A 16,522-nucleotide genomic window follows, 5' to 3' on the forward strand; every position below is an offset into this window, starting at 1 on the left:
GCATACTCAAAGATATCTGGATCACACACCTAAATATAATAAATGAGTCTATTATTAGAGATTTTTTGTATACACAAAAACTGAGTCTATCATTAAAATTTTTTTGCATATATAAGAACTCGAATTCAAAATCTTGTTTAAGCAATACTGAGTTGCTTGTCATTCAGATCAACTTTAATTAGTTTTATAATGAATTTTTATTTGTAAATATCTGAACTAAAAAATATTGTAATAATATATCTGGATTGGATTATATAAAAATATTACTTTTTCATCACGTTATGAGACATCATTTTTTTCTTTCAAAAGAGTAATGTAAATACTTTTTTCTATGATAGTTTTTTTACATAATATACGTCATTAAGTTTTATAAAATATACTAAATAATAATTTAATTTATTATTATTATTTTAATTAATCTCCTTCTCTTTGAATACTTCACTCTTTGTCTTTATTAACTTTTTTTTAGTTAAACATGTTACTCTCTGAATTTTTTATTACTGTGAATGCATTATAAAAAATTTAATTTATCATAAAAATATTATCTTTTTTAAACTCCATTGACCTGTGAATACTGACACTCTTTTAAAAATAGGTTTTCAAAATTATAATTATATACTTCCAAAATAAACTTTCTAAATTAAGTTTCCAAAGTTTTGAAAATGAATTTCTAGAATTATTAATTATTTTGAAAACAAATTTCCAGAATTAAGATTCTACATTTTTTAAAATAAATTTTCAAAATTAAAATTTTGCACTTCCAAAAATTAATTTTCTAGAATTAAGTCTCTAGACTTTTGAAAATTAACTTTCAGAATTGCTAACCATTTTACAAATAAGGTTCAAAAATTAAAAATATGCACCTGCAAAAGCTAATTTTCAGAAATGTAAAATATTATTTCTAAAAATTTAAAATTCTACTTTAAAAACTTATTTTCAGACAAAATTAATAATTTCATAAATTAATTTCTAAAAATGTAAAAATCCTAATTTTAGAAATTTAATTGAGATCTTTAGAAAAAAATTAACTCTTTTAATAGAAGTGTGAAATGAATTAAAAGAAAGTGCAATTGGTAACCTTGTAAGGAGCATCGCTAAGGCCCATCATGGGGGACTCAAAGAACAATGGACCCCATAACATGAAGGGGCAATGGAGAAATATTTTTGCTTTAACAAAAAATAATTATAAAACCTTTTGCATAACAGTTCCAACTCGTGACAATACTAATCAAAATTTCATAGTACCATTCCTAATGGTGAGTTAGTTTACAGGGTCAAACAGTTACAAAATTTTCAACCTTCTGCTATAAATCGTCTTATATATTGTTGTGATAACTTGTTATGAATGGAATGATCGAAGTCCTAAATCTAAATTATTTTATTTAAATTATACAAAAAGGGTATAATGTAAAAGGAAAAATCGAACAGAAAATTTAACAAATGACGAGGTAAAGGAACTACTAGTCAACCATTGTATAGTTTATATTATAGGGAGCCACATAACGTCAGATAGTTCTACGAATGGTATGTCCACTATGTACACAGATCAAGGGAATTCTGTTCCATATCCTGACTCACATGACCATAATTTACATGAGATGTACACTTACTGTGTAACAATCAAAGGATTATACGCAGAAAAAAAACACACACAAAGTTGGTGCATTGGATCCATGAAAACCACAATGGAGAACAATGTTATATGCCCGAGCTATACTTGAACATGCAGCTACCATCTGAAATACCCAAAAAAATACCAAGTTATAACAATTCACAACGACTATTATCTGTCATGAAAAGAGCATAACATGTATAACTAGCAGTGTCCTAACATGGCCACAATTACATCCAACATATACGCAAAAAACAGAGAAAGAAAGTGTAATTATGATCAGACGGTCATGTACTAAGCCTTAACGGGAAGAGAGTATCCACTTCAAAGGTTCAAGTCCTGATAGCGGCAAAATATTCCACCACCCCCGATTCAGCGAAAAACTGTATAACTCACAAGTTTAGTTCAACTCATAGTGGTAATAAGACAAGATGCATGCTTGCAAGTTTAACCAACATGAATCCCCATTCTGGTTCCATGGCGAGAGCTCATTGCAAGGAATAAAAAATTAAATGGCCTCTATGAGTGAACACAGAGAGAACATTGTTGATGGTAACTGAGGGACATATGAGCATGGAGAGAGATAATAGGGAGAATTTACTGACATTCTCATGACTTATTAATGAATTCAAACAATAACAAAACATGAATAATTACCTTAGTCAGTTGCTGGAGCTACCAAGATCGAAGTCCATAGTGTAATCATACTCAATTGTTGGAATTACAGAAGCCATAAATTTTAGGAATAAGAATAGGTACCTACAGAAATATGTATGTTGTGATTATATCACCTCTTACACACAGAAACTTGTTTCTTCATCACAAAATGAAGGCAATGATAATAGGAAGGAAGGTTTTACTTGTCAACTTCAGGCTCAACTCCACGCGACATCAAAACATCAATGATTTTCTTCATCACTGCTCCATGTCTACATGGATGAATAGATGCATGCTTCCCAGGTAAGTGAGGATGGTCCTCAATTGTTACCTGCAACAATTTGAATTATAAAAACAGCATATTGAGTTATTGACATTGATATTAGAAACCTTGAAGTGATATGTATAGCCGATTCATATGCAATATCTCACCGTTTTGCGCGCATGGTCTTGACTAACATCTTCAAGGACAAGTTCTGGTTGCAAAAGCATTCTTGACTGGCACAAGATAGAAGATGGAATCACTAAACAAGTAATAAGTTTCCATGGTATAGAATTGAAAGTGATGAAAGGGTTTATATGTTTCTCACTAACATTTCGCCTAAATAATAAAAGCACCAAACCTCAAATCAAAATACAATAAGAAAAGAAAATTATTTTCCAAGTTTGGCACTAATGTCAAAAAGCTCCATTTTTGTAGTTCCAATGCATCATAGATGACAGAATGACTGTGCAAATGATTCCATCCTTATTCAAAAAATTAGAAAGAATACATTTGTAAGGAATCAGTTTTTTTCCTATTTGGGTCAGATATGTCAGGTTTTAAATCGCTAAAGCAATAGACAAGTCAAGAGTGATTAAATTATAGTTACAAGGATCAAGTGAATAAAACAAACCTCATCATATCCAGTAAGCCATACTCGAGGTGTTTGATAATATTTATCATACCTGCAAAACGAGACTTTTAAAATCATTGCTAGAAAATTATTTGTTTCTACATGAAGTAGAATTTTTTAGGATGGGAGGAGGGGATAGAAAGCATGACAAAGAAAAGAGTTAAGAATACAACTATAACAGGATAAAATATTGTTCAAAAAAGAAAAGTATAACAATTCAACAGTTCTTGTGCACAGAAACATTCTTTAAAAACAAAAAAAAAAAAAAACCGTTCAGTAATATGTTTCACATCTATAATTTTGAAAATATATAATACTCAGTTCAAAGATGCTTCTATTTTTGGTCCCAAAATAATTTCCATAACTGGTGAAAACTTTGAAGTTGTCTAAAACTTTATATAGTATCGGATCAAACTGTAAATACAAGAAGCCACATGAATTAAAAAAACTCAACCATGCAGCAAGGCTACCCAATCTTTCATCACATCATAAATAGCAATTTTGCTGAGGAAACCATCATCAGAACATCAAAGAGAGGCTATAGACATAACACTTTTTATAACAAGTTTAGGGGAATAGAGACACCCGTAAAGATCCAAGAACTCCGCATCATCAATATACAGAGGAAGAGATTTAATAAAGTAGTAAACCCAGTTGAGGGTTCAGAATTTATATTGAAATTCATATGCATAACAAGACAATCATGAAAAATTATATGGAAATTCATCTTACGTGATGCTGACGTCATAAGTCCGAGTTCGTAGAATATTATCATCATCAGGTTCATGAGCTACTAGATATGTGGACTGAAGATGCCCACCAATTAGCATAAGAAGTTAAGAACAAATAAATGAAATGAATCATATTTCTTAAATCATTATCAGATAAATGGCAGCAATCAGTAAAAGTATAATTTAAATAAATAAATAAAACTAATAGAAAATTATATGAAATATTATTACAAATTATTTAAATAATAAAAACTAAATAAACCATCAGCTGCATCATTTAACCCAAGTGATGTCCTCAATCACCATATAAAAACATGTCCATGACGAGTTGAGAAACTAAGCCCCATTAACATGGGGTCCTGGGGTCATTCTAGGTTTCATTGTAAATGCTCAAAAGGTTTGTAATGATGCACGTACATATTTTGACAGGATGTACGGTGAACTCCAACAACTGGGTTCGGTGTGTTCCATGCTCAATCAATATATCAGCAATGGTTACTTAGTAAATGACAACTGAATTTAAATAAAGGATTTCAGCCATTACGAGTATATGGCCTTCTAAAAGGACAGGGGAGGGAAAAAGCGTAGTCACAGTGTCAAACGTAATGTTGACATGACAATACATCTGCAAATAGAAGACTATATATTTCTATTCTCTGTCATTTGATTCAATAAAACTTAAACATAGGCCCAAAATTAATGGATAATAGCTAGGAAAAATTGCAATCCTGCTTCTAACAATATGATATCAACTTACAGGATCTGTTTCAATAACATTGTCAGTTTCTTCAAATTCTGCCATATCTGGAATATCTTCCTCCTCCTCAGATCCCATGTAAGAAGAAATTTGCTTAATAGAACTCTTTTTGCTGATTTCTAGGCTTTCCATGGAAGGTAAATTCTCATCCTCATCAGATTTGGTTTCTTGAAAAACAAATGCAAAGGAGCAAAGGTATAAGATCAAAGGGATCAAATCCAAACCACAATATACAAGCCTCTCGTCCAACTTCAATTAAAATACATACCTTTAGGTTTCCCATGAGTTGCTAGCCACCCATCATTATCCTCGTCATCAAGTAGAACTTCCCCACCAGCAGCTTCATATTCTTCTTCAACAGATGCAGCTCTCCGTAGACAAGGGACTGTAAAGTAATAAGCAACTTACAAGATCAGTATGAAATAGGACAGATAATAAGATAGCACAAAAAATGCATGAAAATTATTGGAAAATTGCATAGAATTAAAATCACGGCTTTCTTAAAACAACAGAAACAAAAAACATCATAATCTTACCATTTCTAGTAATTAAGAATTGCTTCTCAGGTGGCAAATATGGCTTCCTCTTGCTTGGCTCGCCGGATTCCCTATTATGCAATTTGGAAAACAGAGCAACACAAATCAATTTCTATATAACTCACATGCTTTAGCAATTTCTATATTCACTAATAGGTAATGAGCAAAAATCCAACAAAATCATTCAAGCTGTACTGGGACAAAACACTAACATCGAAATCCCTCTTGAAAGGTACATCTTTTCGGCTAAAAAAACACAACTGGAATTAAATTATCCAATACCCATGAGAGAAACGATCTAATAAGGAAAAGAAACAAAAAAAAAGTTAAAAATTAGAAAAGGGGGAAAACGAATTACCAGGACCAGGTGGGGCATTTGGCGACGAGATTATCGCCGGCGGTGACAAACTCGGAGATACTGAGAACTCCTTTTTCTTTGAAGGCGGAAACGGTTCGGGGACCAGTGATCCTCTCTACGGTGCCTTTAAACGCTTCGTGAAGCTTCTGAGAAAGAACCATCTCTTCCTCCCACTAAGGTTTTTTGCAATTTGTGAAAGAGATTGACGGAGGAAAGAAAGGTTTTGGAGTTTCCCTTGGCCTTCTGCAACACCTTCCCTTCGTCAATACCACCAACGCATCAACTATCCTCACACATGGGACAAAGGCGTCAATCATAATTATAATATTTACGTTATTTGAAGAATTTAAATTATAATTAATTCATAATCATTCTTTCTGAATTATATTTAAAGAAATTTTATTCGAATTAATTTTATATAAAATAATTATAATAACTAAAATTATTTAAATAATATTTATAATAATAAAATAAATATAAATTAAAATATATAAATATTATTTGTTAGTAAAATTTTAAAATAAATATTTTATTTACGTATTTAATATTTTTATATTATAATAAATAAGTAAATAAATTATAACCTTTAAAATATAAATTAAATTTACTGACTATATTTATTTTTTATATAATAATTTATTTTAAAAGTTAATAAAATATTTTTATTTTTAATCTTTTTTATATTAAAAACAATTATTTTTTATATTTAAATTATATATTTTAAAATTATTTTTAAACTAAATTTATATATATATATATACCTGTACAAACTTATGCAATGCCCTAAAATTTACTAGTATAATTATAAACTTTACTCCAATAATTTTAAAAATAATATATTTTAATATATTTTTAATTTTTATTCAATATTTTTTAAATTAAATCACTAATAATTTTAAAGAATGAGTGGTTAGAATGTATGGTGATGTATTTTAAAAATATAAATAATATTATGAATTATATTTAATAAAAATTAACTAAATTTATTATAATATTTTGTATTACTTAAAAGTTTAAATTATAAGTAATTTATAATTATTATTTTTAAATTGTATTTAAAAAAAGATATTAGAATTGATTATATATATAAAATTTATATTAAGAAAAATTAATTACAATGATTAAAATTATTTAAATATTATAGTAATATATTTTGAAAACATATTAATTTTTTTATAATAATTATTTTATTTGCATACTTAATAACTTTTTATCATAATAAATGAATAGATAAATAAATTATAAATTTTAAAATATAAATTAATTTTAATTGTTATATATATTCTTTATGTATATATATTTTGTATTAAAAATTCATAAAACATTTTTTATTTTTTTCATTTTTTACATTAAAAATATTTATTTAATAAATTATATATATATATATATATATATATATGAACATGATCTTCTTACACTGAAAATATACATTTCCTAGTATAATAATAAATTATCCTAAGATGATTTAAAAAAATAATGTATTTCAACATAATCTTTAATTTTTTATTCAATAATTTTAAAGTTAAACTACTAAGTAGGCTTATAAAATTATAAAAATAAAAAAAATTTAAATATAGGAAATAAAACCTAAATTGAGATAAATTATAATGATTAAAAACGCACAAAACCGAATATTACGAACTATAACATTTTAAATTGGGTGACCATTGTTTTTTTTTAATTTCCAAGCACACTGTTGTTCTTCCTATTCGATTTCCTTTCTTTGAAAATTTCTCTCTAGCATTCACCCATGTTTTGTAAATGCTCTTACAATTTCGAAATCGTTTCATATGTTAATGATGGCCATAGATGAGTTGTAAACTACCAATTACCTATGAAAACGTTATGTAACCCCTCAATTGAGGCTGCAAAGTAACATAATTGTCTTACACAAACGCACAAACACCCCTTCCCATCAGAGAAGGTCCATCATCCTAATTAGTAATTTAAACGAATTTTCATTTTCATAAGTTCAATGTGTCTACAAAGGTTGTGCGGTGATCATTTTTCTCTTAAAAAAACCAAGATTGAGGTTTGTTGGTCTTAGGAAGCTAGAAAACGGTTGAGTAAATGATATTACAGTTACCATCTTTAAAAGACAATAGTGGAACCGTTTCCACAACACAATAGCCACTCTTTGAAGTTGAAGACAGACCAAAACCAATTGTGTCTGTGTGAGTGACGACATTGGTGAGTAAAGAAAATGACAAAGACATACAAAACCTTGCAGGCAAAACTCCAAGAACTGGAAACTATACTCGATGAAGCGTTGCTGAATGGCCCAGAAACTCTATCCCAGGATTCTATGTCTAATGACATCAAACAGAAACTTGCTTTCATTAGGAAACTGTTATCTGCTGAAGTTGCATCTCATCCATCAAAACCCCATCATTTGCACCACATTTCTGAGAGGTTAGCCCAATTGGACAGTGCATTTCATCAATGGGATACTTTCAGAATCTCCTCCTATCATGAGTTTGACAAAGACTCTACTTGCTCTTGCACCGACTCTTGTCTGAATGACGATGGAGAAGCGCTTGATGAAACCGAATTGATTGTTTTTGAAGACCCAGAAAAGCTTTTTCCCGCTAAGGCTATGGTGGAATTTAGTGAGGCAACTGGGAATGTTGAGGACGAGCAAGAGAGAGGGAAGATCGAGAATAATGGATTTGATAAAGTGGCATCTTTTGTTTATGAAGACGCAAAGGAGTTTTTTGAAGACTTCGGAGGAGACAAAGCAATAGTGGAATATGATGGTGCTTTACTTAGAAGAACAGAAGAGAAAGGTAGAAAGAATAATAATGATTTGCAAAGAGAAGAAAGAAGAGACAGAACATTTAGGAAGAAATGTTGTGCACTGGCTGGTGGGGTTGTCATTGGCATGATACTGATGGGCTTCATTATGGTAAATGTTTCTGATTGCTTTCATTACGTGGAAGAAGTTAGTTTTGCCATTCCAACTTAAGAAGTACCAAGCCATCAAATGGTAAACTCTGCATCTTAGTATCTATTGCACACAATTTACTTCAAAGACATTATACAAAACTACTACTCATATATTCGGATTAGATCAGTTTAGTCTTTATATTATATGTATATTCAAACTAACAGTGGCTTAAGTGAATGAACTTAAAATGCTTTTATGTTCCCCCTCAAAATATAGACTCAGTTTAGTCTTCTATATAACATGCTTTTACAGTAATATACTACTATATTTAAACAATGTTATATTTTACAATTTAAAATTTTGATCCATTCATGTATGGTGGATTTGTGGTATTCTGGTAAGTTGTAACTATGATTTCTCCTGATTGAATAGTTTGTAAATAGCAAATTAACATATAAATATGCCTGCAGGTTTTTTTCCCTGAATGTCCTGCAGATGTTAGAAAACATTCCTTTTCACAACATGAATAAAGTTAACGATTGAATGCAATAGTTGAGAAATAAAGTAAACGCCATCACTTAACCACAAAAGCTAAACCAATTTGATGTCATTCTTCTGACTGAGCTTTCATTACTCTAAGACACAAATTAAAATAAAAGGTTCTAGAGAAAACGGAAAAATGACTGCTAAATGTTGAGATGCAAAAGGAGGATTATGGCATACTGTATCTTGAGTTGAGTTAGGGTGGGACTATGGTTGCTGGTGATATTCTACAGAGATGGAAGGGCAAGATGTTTAGGTTGAATGAGACAGCTTGTCAGTTGTGACAATATTGGAGTGTTGAATAAGAGTCTCTAGCATAAAAGTATTTGGGTAGTTTGTCAGTGATTAGGATCGTGGAGATAAGAGATAACTCACAATTCAACACAGATTTGACTTGGGTTTGGGTAATCATGACATGGGATGAAGGTTTGATGCTTGAAAAGGCAAAAGATATGAGTGATGGTTTGAGTGAAGTTGCATAGAAGAGAAAGAAAAACACAGAACAAAAATGAAAAATGAGAATAGTAAAAATAACAATTAGTAGCACACGGATGACATGTAATACACTTCTGTCAAATGATGAATCAAAGCTGACGTAAAGCATAACCTTAAAACCAAAAGAAGAAGTTAGAGTAACAAATTAAGAAAGGAAAATAAGAGATCTAAGTACAACTTACATATTGAGCATGAAAATATAGTTTCACCTATTTTATGTTAAAAATTTTCTTAATATATTAGTTAACAAGTTTTAAAATGTCTTATTAAATAATTTTTTATTATCTCAACAAACATGCATCCAATAATGAGTTTTTTATACAATAAACATTGTTTAATAAAGAGCTTTTACTTTTGTTTGAATAAAGCATTATTTTATTTTAACTTTCAAGTTTTATCACTTTAATACCAACGTCAGATGGTCTCCAATTTAACCTAACTTTTAAAATACTTTAGTCATTTGCTTTTTTTACAAAACTAAAGCAAAACAAAACAAAATAAATTATTTTTACAAAATAAATTAAAAACTAAAATCATTATTGCTTATAATTCAAAAGTTAAAAACTTACTATGTTTATATTTACTCAACTACAACAAACTTCACCTAACAAGACAACTGTTTATTTACCTAACTAATGTGCTTATGATTTGAATTAGAATAAAACTTAGTTTTGTTCTATCAAGTGTTAATTAATCAAAATTAAAATTTTTTGTCATCGATATATAATATCATTAAATACAATCGATAAACAACACTTAAAAATTAACATAAAAATTTTATTATAATACATAAATTATCTAATTATCTTTTTATATACATAAGATACCTCAATACTTTTTATTTTTTAAGTTAAATTATACATTTAATTTCTTTAACTAACATATATTTATAAATTAGACCCTATATTTAAAAACATTATGATTTATTTTCTATATAAATATTTGGTTACATTTTAGTTATAAATTGTTAAACGACAAAAGTAACCAAAACATTACAAAATACTTCTACAGGGATTAAACTGTACATTTTTTAACTAATTATAATTTAAAAAATACAGGACATAAAAAAATTTACTTAATTATCAATTTTAACATTTTCATTATATTTTTTTAATATGTAACTATTTTAATTTGAATATAATATAATTTTTATATAAGATATTAACCTTTGTAAAATCTTTTAAAAAAATTATTATAAAATAAAATATTTACTATATTTGAGGTGTGAAATTTCACACGTGAAAGAATGAACTTTTCCACGGGCAAGCAGAATTGAATACTGTCGAAAGCACAGCCGAGATAAACTTCAGAAACTCATTAAGTCAGAAGCAGTAACCAAACAGGCCCTTGGATAAACCGAATTTGGAATCTAATATGTGAGGTAATTAATGTTATTGTATGTATAGTGAAGTTCACAAAAAATCAAACAAAAAAAGGATGCTTTACTAAGAATGTATTAACAAAGAAATTATGAAGCATCCACCAGGTTAAACAGGAACTGGAAAACCCTTCTTGGCCATGCTATCCAAAACATCGTTGAGAGCTTGACACAGGCCCATAATCTGAAACGGTAAACCATCGTTAGTGAAAATGTTTGAGGAGATTGAAGGTTCCCAACAAGAGCGATCAGAAGATAAACAACATGATCCTCACGGAATGTATGGTAGGGCATAGGTGCCGCGAACAACATAAGGGTTCATCTCATTAAGAGTATATTTAGGCATCAGATGCAACATACTTCAGTGTACAATACAGCAATTATTTCTCTTATTCTCGTTTTCTTAAAACCCATAGAAATTGATTATATTGGAAACTTAAACTCAATCAACTTATTTCTTTCAGAGATTCATTCATCAAGAAAAGATTAAAATTGAAAAGAATTAGAACAATTAAAAATGGTAAAAAAATTTTCAGAATTTTACCTACTCAGATTCTGAAAAAATCCAAATGCAAGCTATAATCTATCCCTCAAAAAGGAACTCAATATTCAAATTTTAATAATTTTATGCAACCGCAACTGATGTGGGCATGAGAATCCCTCATCATTTATTGATCCACCCACAACCATTGCAGCCAAAAACAACAGATATTAATTTATAAAAATAAACAATTACCTGCTGGTCCCATCGTTGCAACTCTTCAGTGTCATCGTCAAAATGTATTACGGCTTCAACCTGCAATAAATCACTCAAATATTGAGCATACATCAGAAACAACAAGATTACTTCAATCATTGTTTCAATTTCTTTGTAGAGATTACTTTTATTAACAGAGGTCTAAACTGTTGTTTATACCTGATCAATAGAGCCCCTCATCCTATCCTCATAAATCATTCTTGATGCTATCTTCTCAGCCTGAAAGAGAAATCATTGCTAAGACCATGAAAGAAATTAACATAAATTGAATCTGACAACCACTAGGACCATTGAACATTAAAAAAATATCCAAGAGATATTTCCTGGTCTTAACCATTTTGCTCAGTAATTTCCGTATGAGCTATAGTCACTGAGCCATGCCTTTTGATCATCGAACATTTTTTTCATTATTTCAATCTGATCATTAAATTAAAATAAATCTTCAACCCGCAAAAAGGAACATACATCAGAAACATTAAATGGTAAATTCAATACACCACTATGTCTCTTCCTATAAGAGGCACTACTATTAATTCCGCTTTACCCAAAAAACAAGTACAATTGTTGAAACAAAATTCTATACCTTGTGTGGTGGGATCCCCAACAGTGTTCCTAACTCATCAAAGCTGCAAGAGAGGCATAGAGTTTAAAAGGCATGTAACCTAATAGTTTTAAATTAATTTTAAAATGATCTAGCCATAAGGGAAAAATAAACTGATAGCATATTTTCTGAAACCTGATATTAGTATAAAGCTTGCTTGCACTCAGAAGATTATGCTCAATCATAGCACGGTCAAGCACAGTGAAATTGTCTGGAAGAAGTGCTTTCTGGGGAAAAAGTAGAAGCTGAGACATACCCACTGTAGCTTTAAAAAATATGAAGATACAAAATAAACTTATATAACCTGGTGTGGTTTCAATTCTTCTGCAAAAGCATCAATTTCTGGCTTTCTGAGAATTCTCTCCAAATATACCTGATATATACAAGGGATTATTTACATTACATGATCCGTGTGGAAAACCACATGAAAGAGAGAGAGAGAGAGAAAGGGGAGACCTTTTGCAATATTGGATAGATCTTCAACTTTGAACACCGCTCATCCTAATCCAAGTCCAAAAACATTAATGAGATGAGAGTTGACCATTGCAAACAGGATTTTCACATCTCTATATTGTTTTTTTATTGAAGCATTTACCTTGTACAGAGTGGCAAGAACACGGGAACGTTGAGGTCCTGCAGCTGCCAATATCGTGCATGTAACAGCAGCAGATAAAGCTTGCTCAAGTGCTTCCTCATTAATCTCCCTGCAATTTAAATAAAGTGCACGCAACAACTGCCTAAGATATAGACTAAAACCACACTGGACTTATGCCAGATATATTATAAATATGGGTTTATGTGGCAAGGGCCCAACCAAGTCAAAATCCAAGATGTAGGTATTGCCTCCCAATGGATAGAGGGAATAATACAGTCTGGCCCAAACCAGAACAGAGTTTTGGAATTAGATTCATTATGAACCCAAAAGAATTTGATTGTTATCATAGGAAAGGCTCCAGCTTACCGCTTTCCATCAATGAAAAAACAGAAAAAGGAATGCACAAGATAAACAAATAATATGCAATTTATCAAAAAAAACTACATGAAAACACTAAGACACGACTTTGTTTAAAACATCAGCCATTTTTGAACTCTGACACAAATAACAGGTAGACAAATATTACGCATTCTATCAAGCATCACTGCATGGGTGTTACTTGAAATCTTATTTTCTCAATTAGAACCAGAATTTGGAATTTGGATTGCAGTGGCAAGCTCAGTTATGAAATAGGCAGAAATTGAAATTTCAAAATAAAATATTGGCAAACATGAGACTAATCTCATCACAACAGATCAAAAGGGATATGATGACATAGAATTCAAGATATGAGCAAGAAGGTGCTCTTCATTCACACAAAATATTATGAAATACCTAAAGAAGGAACAAATAACACACAAGATACATACTCGTCTCCTATTTTCCTTTTCTCAATTTGAGATATATCATAATATCGTAGGGCTGCTTCCAAAAACTTCCTTTTCAAATCTAAGATCCTTGCATAGCAAACCTGAAAGCAAATAGAGGGGGCAGGGGAGGAAAAACAAATAAGGCTAGGCTCAAGTATGCATCTTTTAGCTCAGTCACCCTTCAGCAGCTATCATTTTCAAACCTTGTACTTCAAATTCAGTACTTCATGCTGACTATTGCTAACCAAGAATGATGCTTTATTAATAAAAGCTTCAGCATTAACAGCATCATCATCCTGCCAAATAAAAGAAAATCAAATAAATTTTATGGTTCAGGCACTAATACAAATGTACCAACCATGGTTAAAGAGCGAACAAAAATTCGCATACAGCATTAAAATTATTTCTTTTATATGTGAATAAGATTAATAGGATCACGAGCATTCCAGTTATTAAAATATTGACTTATTGAGGATGTTGAACAAGAATATGTTAGAGCACGACTCTAAAAAATATAGCTATGAATCTCCGTGCACTTGAGTGGCTTGTTATGATTCAGAATATGGTCATAGCCACTACTTCAATCAAATATGGATTTCCTTGCACAGAAAACAATACCTCAAGGTATAAACAAGTAATTTGGACACACTTTGACAACCTGAATGCATCGTCAATCACCCTGATAAAATAAATCAAAGTAAAAATAAGTAAAAGAGTCATTTTCAATTATTTGAATTATAATTAAACTAGTTTACACAAGAATATAAATATGGGAGGCTAGAAATTCATTGAGACCTCATTCCTGAATCTAGGTCAATACCGCTGAGCATCTGAGCTGCTTTTGACCATTGCTTCTCAGATTCATAAAGCTCGGCAAGTTTCTCTCTAATAATTAAAACCTATAATAAAACAACATGTGACAATTAGTTAGGAGAATTGAATTCATTTTCAACCAAATACAATCCGAAGGGAAAATGTACATGAACTGGATGATGGATCAAAACATAAGTACATAATGCAATGAGAGGGGTTTTTTCTTGGAAGCAAGGAATGCCATAATTACAAGTAACAAATTTCTTCCCACAACACTCGAAACAAACAAATATTTTTTTATCTTAAAATTTAACTTCTGCTTTCCTTTCAAGTTTCAACTTCTCTGCGCATTGAAAACCCTGGTGATTGGCGTGGAAACAAAAATACTATTTCGATAAAGTTCTTGAGATGCATAGTTAAATTTGTGATTCTGATAACAAATGAGTGGTTCTTTCCTCTCCCAGTCACCACCTCCCTATAATTTATAAAATTGTGCCAATTGCCAAAATGTTGCAACTAAAATAATTAAATCGACCTTTTATCCGCATAGCATTTCTAATTTTCTATCACAGAATTTAATCCCCAAACAACTAAATAAGGAATATCTATGAAGCTAAATGAAAATCTACATGATAATTGACTATTAGCAAAGTAATGGATGATGCTAGGATCCAATTGCAAGCTTTGGGACTTGAGTCCCACATCAGAAGTATGGGATTCTAATGTTGGGGTAAATAAGGCCTTGGACCCTACAACTACAACGGCTAACTTTTGCAGTCTGGTTCTCCCAATGTTCTTATCAAATAGTCAACAAAAAGATAAATATGTTTACATGTGCAATCTTGTTTTAGTTTTCTCGTACTCTATGATAAAATCCAATTGCAATTAAGGAAGTAGTTAATAACAATTAAACGTTTCCGTTTAATGAAAGAAAGAAAAGATTACAAGCATTTAGTACTTTAACCAAATGCACAAAATCCAAACCTGCTCTTCGAATGACACGACTCGGGGCTGAATCTGGGCAAGGGTGTAATGAGCAATTTCTTTCTGTGTCTCAGGCTCCAATCTTCCCAACTCTTGAGCAAAGGTCTGCAAAAGTTGCCGTGACACTACTAATGGAACATCGTCTGATAACACTGAAAGATGAAACATTAAGTTTTAAGAGTTGATACTGAGGAAAAGCGACCACAAAAAAAACCCTAGATGTGAAAAAGATACTTAACTGTGATCTATGAATTTCCTAGCTTGAACAATGTCATTAGATGAAATGACAGCAGAGAGGATGTGCTTATACTGCTCTATCTTTTGTCTCTGGTCAGTAATCGCAGAAGCGCTTGCAAAAGCACTCTCCATCACTGTTACGCGTTAAAATTCATCAACACATCGCACCCTAATCTATGAAACCTAAATTTAAACTAATAGAATAAAATTTATGATTCTTCAAGATTTCTATCAAGTCACAACTTCATCAATCAATAAAAACAAACAACTAAACATAAATGAAAAAAATGCAAAAGAGCTGGTGTTTAGGCATAAGCACTGAAATCGGTTCGTCGGGTTACCTATCGGCGTTGTGCGAGTGTGGAGCGTCGCCGACAGTTACAGCGTTGGCCGGTGGAGGTTGTGATTCCTCACTCCTCCGTCGGAATTTGAATCAAACACCACTCTCCCAAGTTCCAACCTCTGCTCAACCCTCTTCACCTTCGTATATTGCCCACTGCTCTTTTTACTTTGGATTGAAACGTTCATTTCACCCCAAATATTTTCCAACCAAGTCATTTCAGGGCCTGCTTTTTTTTTCCATTTATTGGGCCTACTAAAATGACTTCCTTTTTTTGGACCGGGCCTAACTATCGACTATGATTATTCAACTTTTTTTATTGTAATCTTTGAACACAAGTACACATGGACCAAAAAACTACAGCACAAGACCAAAAAGCACGTAAGTGTGTTACCAAAAAGAGAGAATATGGACCCTGCTTTTTGGTCATGAATCTAATGGACCTAAAGTTACATGTAGAGCAACAGTTTTAGTATATAAATAGAACAAGGCTACTTAAATAGCCCTCTTCATTCGAGCATAATATTTAAAAAATA

General features: G+C 31.0%; 2 protein-coding genes across 3 annotated transcripts; both read right to left on the minus strand.

The window, feature by feature from the left end:
* Positions 1-1,444: 1,444 nt before the first annotated feature.
* On the minus strand, positions 1,445-5,864 carry LOC113865224 (autophagy-related protein 3). 2 transcript variants are annotated; one of them, XM_027499633.1, is made up of 10 exons: positions 5,548-5,840; positions 5,190-5,260; positions 4,922-5,038; positions 4,654-4,820; positions 3,898-3,971; positions 3,166-3,217; positions 2,702-2,767; positions 2,473-2,600; positions 2,270-2,371; positions 1,445-1,736 (listed from the first exon to the last, which is right to left on the minus strand). In XM_027499633.1, exons 1-9 carry the CDS (start codon positions 5,706-5,708, stop codon positions 2,275-2,277), a joined length of 933 nt encoding a protein of 310 aa, XP_027355434.1. In that variant the 5' UTR covers positions 5,709-5,840; the 3' UTR covers positions 1,445-1,736; positions 2,270-2,274. The 2 variants fall into 2 exon arrangements, with proteins under 2 accessions (XP_027355434.1, XP_027355435.1); XM_027499634.1 differs by having other exon boundaries at positions 1,452-1,995; positions 5,548-5,864.
* Positions 5,865-10,731: 4,867 nt separating this feature from the next.
* Positions 10,732-16,177, minus strand: LOC113864884 (COP9 signalosome complex subunit 4). Its single transcript, XM_027499091.1, has 15 exons — positions 15,988-16,177; positions 15,649-15,780; positions 15,410-15,561; positions 14,408-14,511; positions 14,231-14,291; positions 13,816-13,908; positions 13,613-13,713; positions 12,804-12,912; positions 12,665-12,709; positions 12,513-12,581; positions 12,344-12,435; positions 12,191-12,233; positions 11,767-11,826; positions 11,587-11,646; positions 10,732-11,034 (listed from the first exon to the last, which is right to left on the minus strand). Exons 2-15 carry the CDS (start codon positions 15,776-15,778, stop codon positions 10,960-10,962), a joined length of 1,194 nt encoding a protein of 397 aa, XP_027354892.1. The 5' UTR covers positions 15,779-15,780; positions 15,988-16,177; the 3' UTR covers positions 10,732-10,959.
* Between the last annotated feature and the right edge of the window lie 345 nt (positions 16,178-16,522).

The sequence above is a fragment of the Abrus precatorius genome, unplaced genomic scaffold (assembly GCF_003935025.1).
Source record: "Abrus precatorius isolate BTA unplaced genomic scaffold, Abrus_2018 Scaffold4, whole genome shotgun sequence".
Classification (NCBI taxonomy): Eukaryota; Viridiplantae; Streptophyta; class Magnoliopsida; order Fabales; family Fabaceae; genus Abrus; species Abrus precatorius.